This window comes from Toxotes jaculatrix, unplaced genomic scaffold (assembly GCF_017976425.1).
Source record: "Toxotes jaculatrix isolate fToxJac2 unplaced genomic scaffold, fToxJac2.pri scaffold_92_ctg1, whole genome shotgun sequence".
Classification (NCBI taxonomy): domain Eukaryota; kingdom Metazoa; phylum Chordata; class Actinopteri; family Toxotidae; genus Toxotes; species Toxotes jaculatrix.
This window is the reverse complement of record NW_024469812.1, coordinates 45,779-50,131: the sequence shown is the minus strand read 5'-3', so window position 1 is coordinate 50,131 and position 4,353 is coordinate 45,779. Positions and strand designations below refer to the sequence as shown.

The window sequence follows — 4,353 nt, the reverse complement described above, 5'->3', positions numbered from 1 at the left end:
CATTTGGTGGAGAATCAAACTAAATTATTCTTTGGTATATTCAGAACTTACCACAAAGTTGCCATTTATTTAATATGACTTGTACTTACAATTTTTGGAATGCACTTAGCAGCCATCCTAATAGAAGTGCAATAGAATATAGAATAGTAGTGCAACTGGAAACAGACTAAGATGGGAATTGTTTTAGTGGTGGCACTCTTAGGGTCCCCACTGTTATAATAAATCAAGCTCCATTAATTGAAGACTGTACATTGCTGTAATCAATTTGTCTGTCACTCTCTCCTGTGTTAAAGAACATGAATGGTGAAGACATAAAGGAAGCAATCTCAACATATCTACCTGACCTGGCTGCTCAAACTCTTACATCCCTCCTGGAGGTGTTGGAAGAGCTTGGTGTTGAGAGTAGAGCAGACCTTATTTTTCTTCAAGAGAATGATCTGGTGAGATGTCTTCGACCAATTCAGTTCCGCAAGCTGCTGAATGGCCTTAAGAATGAAGGTAAATGCACATTAATTAATTTACTTTTTCAGCAGTATATTGTCATGCTTTCCATTTACTTATTGATATTTTGTTGTACTCTCATTTCCAGCACTTCCAGTAGTTGAAATGGAATTTGCAGCTGTCCCCTCTTCACCTCTCACAAGTACTCCTGATCCCCAATCCTTGAGTTCAGCAACAAGTTCAAGCCCCTCTTTGCCTTCATCTCCACATGCTGGCAGGCCATGGTATACAGACTTTCAGGTCAGATGGAACATGATGCCAGCAGCAATTCGAAGAGCATTGTCAAATCACACAAGACCATCACCAGGGGACAGAAAAGACATGGTAAGGGCAGTTGTTGACCAGATGTTTGAGCATGATCTCAACCCAACAAGAGCAATATGTCACAGCATCGCCCGGAGCATTGTACGGGAATACCCTAAATGTTTTGCTGATGTTGGGAAGAAAGGTGACATTGTTGGAGATGGCAGTTACTCTCTCCTCCAACAAATTAAAGCAAGAGTGGAATACAAGAACAGAAAAAATTCCCTTGCACGGCGTCGCAGAGAAAAACGGCCACGCACTGCAGTGGTAGAGGGGGGCAGACTAACAGCAAGAGGCCCTGTGGATCAGTATGGCTGTGTGAGGTGGAGTCCCGCAGAACTCCCATCTGGAGAAACTATGGAGAGCTTGAATGAAATCAAAAAACAACTGTCTAACATCTATTCGGAGAAAGGAATTGGCGGGGAAGAGACAGCAGAACCTCTGATGGAGAAGACATATGTTATTCAACGCCAGTACCTTAACAGTGTCCCTGCACCAGCAGTTGCAGAGATTCAGAAGGAGTGGCCTTTTCTTTTTTCACAGAAAGGCCTTTACAACCACTTCGGCCTACTGACAGATGTCTCCATCCTTGTTAAAATGCAAGAGGCCATGAACAACAAAGGCAGTACCATCATTCGGTTTTGCCAGGAACTCAGCCGTCATCCCAAAATTGAAGAAATCCTAGCTGATTACGAGCCAGAGACCTCAAACAAGGCTGTATGTGTTCTTCTACTCCTGATGGCGTACTTCAAAGAACCCAAAACATCCATCATACTTGAGGTCGATGTAAGTTGTTAAAACAGATAAATAAGCATTTTGTCATTACACAAGTAACAGTAAACAGATGTATGATACACATATCTTATTTTACAGCCATGTGCCACTGCTGCGGATGTGCAAAGGACACAGGAGCTGCCAAGCACCCCCTGCTTGATTGTACAAGGTAGTGTTTTTGTAGAAAAATGTGTTGAACATTGTTTTGCTCAATTTAGTGTTAATCTTATTTCCATCTCTTCTGATTCTAAACTTTTCTGAATGAAACATAATCTCAATGACACATTCAGCATTCCACATCGTTATGACAGTACACATCTGCTGATTTCAGGTGACCTGATGAAGCCAAGGGCATGGCTGTTGTCGATCGAGGAACAAGTGGTGATGGGACCACACAGGAACATGTTAAACGGGTTGGCTGCGCTTTTTTCCAGCTTCTACAATTTTAATCTTCAGTACCCTGAAGAGAGTTCCTGTACTTTGGAGTTTATTCAGAGGTACAGTATAATAATTTCAAACTTAACATTTTAATGGATCCTCAGTTGACAACCCCTTTCACTCAAAAATATAAACCTAACACACACACCCTTTCCAAGTCTCTGACTAGCAAACACCTTTACCTGCTTCCTCTGACTCTTCCTCTGGTTCTGTGTCTGACTCAGACTCTGACCTCTCATTTTCCTCATCCTCATCCAGGTTCACATCCACATCATGTTTAGTTTTATTATCTTTAACTTATCCAAGACTATGCATTTTTTGCAAACAGTATATTTCTGACCTTGGAAGAAATGTGAAATATTTTTACGAGTAACATAAAGCTAAAAGTGCCAGCTAAAAGTGATTCAGTAAAAAATATGGCCAAAAGCAAGTGAAAATTTCAGAGGGTTGAAGTAACATAAAAGATTACCTGATATTAATGCTTTTTTTGTTGTTGTTGATTTACAGATGCTTCCTGGGTATCAATCCAGAAAGTGGATCCAAGACAAAGAGGAAGCGTGGAGGCATCAATGCACATGTAAGCACTCTAATGCGCAAACTGGTAGATTTTGAGTGGCAGGGAGTGTAGGATTTTTTCAACTTGAGAGTATCCAAAAAAAGTTGAACTATCCATACATTAGTTGGAATCGTTGTACTGTTGTACATTTTTGCACATTTTAATTTTAATTTTTAAAGCTGTTTGTAAAGGGTGTCCCATTTGTCATGACCCCTTGTTTCCATTTGCAGCCATTTTGATTTCATTTATTGTTTTTAATATTTACGATTTGTTCTGAATAAGTTGGGGGCATGTTTAACTGCCTATGAATGTTGCTGTTGAATGTAATTGTACTTTGCACTTATAAGCTTGATTAAAAAGTGAAAACAAATCATCATCATCTTTGTTCTGTTTTCTTTTTTGAGCATAAAGCGAGAGGGTGCAGTAAATTTCTAATTAAAAATGGATTTTACAATATATTATTCTGCTAATTAAATTGTAAATTTACAGTAAATTATTGGTTAATAATTGCATTACTTTTACAGTAATTCAAAGTGAATATTTTCACAGCAGTTTACTGTATTTATGTCACAGCTAATTATTGCTATATCACGGTAATTCCTTGGGTGTGACAACCATGAATTTGCAGTAAAGTATTGTTGTTTTGACATAAATTACTGTGAAATAATTACAGTAACATGCTGTGAATTAATTACAGTAAACTGCTGTGAAAATATTTATGTTTAATTACCGTGAAAGTAATGCAATTATTAACCAATAATTTACTGTAATTTCACAGTGAAAATTCTTACAGTGTGGTGAAAAACACTCTCATATGGGCTGGAAGCGCTAAAACTGTAATGTTTGAGCTGAAATGACAGCTTTGCATCAAATGTGCTGCCGGCGTCAAAATAAGACTTTTTCCAGCATGGAAACACTATTTTACATTAGAAGAAGCATTTTGCAGAGTTTTCCCGTGTGTTTCTGTCATCTGCAGTTTGCCCTGAAACCTGGCACTTTCCTGGCACTTTCAGGGCAAACGTTGTGAAAAACACTCTCAAATTGACATGAACGGTCAAAATTTTACTGTTAGAGCTGAAATGAACGGTGTGTCTAAAATTTGTTACAGGCGTCAAAATAAGACTTTTTCCAGCATGGAAACACTATTTTACATTAGAAGAAGCATTTTGCAGAGTTTTCCCGTGTGTTTCTGTCATCTGCAGTACCTGGCACTTTCAGGGCAAACGTTGTGAAAAACACTCTCATATGGGCTGGAAGCGCTAAAACTGTAATGTTTGAGCTGAAATGAACGGTGTGTCTAAAATATGTTGCTGGCGTCAAAATAAGACTTTTTCCAGCATGGAAACACTATTTTACATTAGAAGAAGCATTTTGCAGAGTTTTCCCGTGTGTTTCTGTCATCTGCAGTACCTGGCACTTTCAGGGCAAACGTTGTGAAAAACACTCTCATATGGGCTGGAAGCGCTAAAACTGTAATGTTTGAGCTGAAATGACAGCTTTGCATCAAATGTGCTGCCGGCGTCAAAATAAGACTTTTTCCAGCATGGAAACACTATTTTACATTAGAAGAAGCATTTTGCAGAGTTTTCCCGTGTGTTTCTGTCATCTGCAGTTTGCCCTGAAACCTGGCACTTTCCTGGCACTTTCAGGGCAAACGTTGTGAAAAACACTCTCAAATTGACATGAACGGTCAAAATTTTACTGTTAGAGCTGAAATGAACGGTGTGTCTAAAATTTGTTACAGGCGTCAAAATAAGACTTTTTCCAGCATGGAAACACTA

The 4,353-nt window shown here is 38.9% G+C and overlaps 1 protein-coding gene across 1 annotated transcript; it reads left to right on the top strand.

Moving 5' to 3' along the window:
• The first annotated feature begins 296 nt into the window (after positions 1 to 296).
• LOC121178291 lies at positions 297 to 2,939 on the top strand. Its single transcript, XM_041032847.1, has 5 exons — positions 297 to 498; positions 590 to 1,590; positions 1,678 to 1,747; positions 1,910 to 2,075; positions 2,524 to 2,939. The coding sequence occupies exons 1-5, from the start codon at positions 297 to 299 to the stop codon at positions 2,642 to 2,644; spliced, it is 1,560 nt and encodes a 519-aa protein (XP_040888781.1). The 3' UTR covers positions 2,645 to 2,939.
• Positions 2,940 to 4,353: the final 1,414 nt, after the last annotated feature.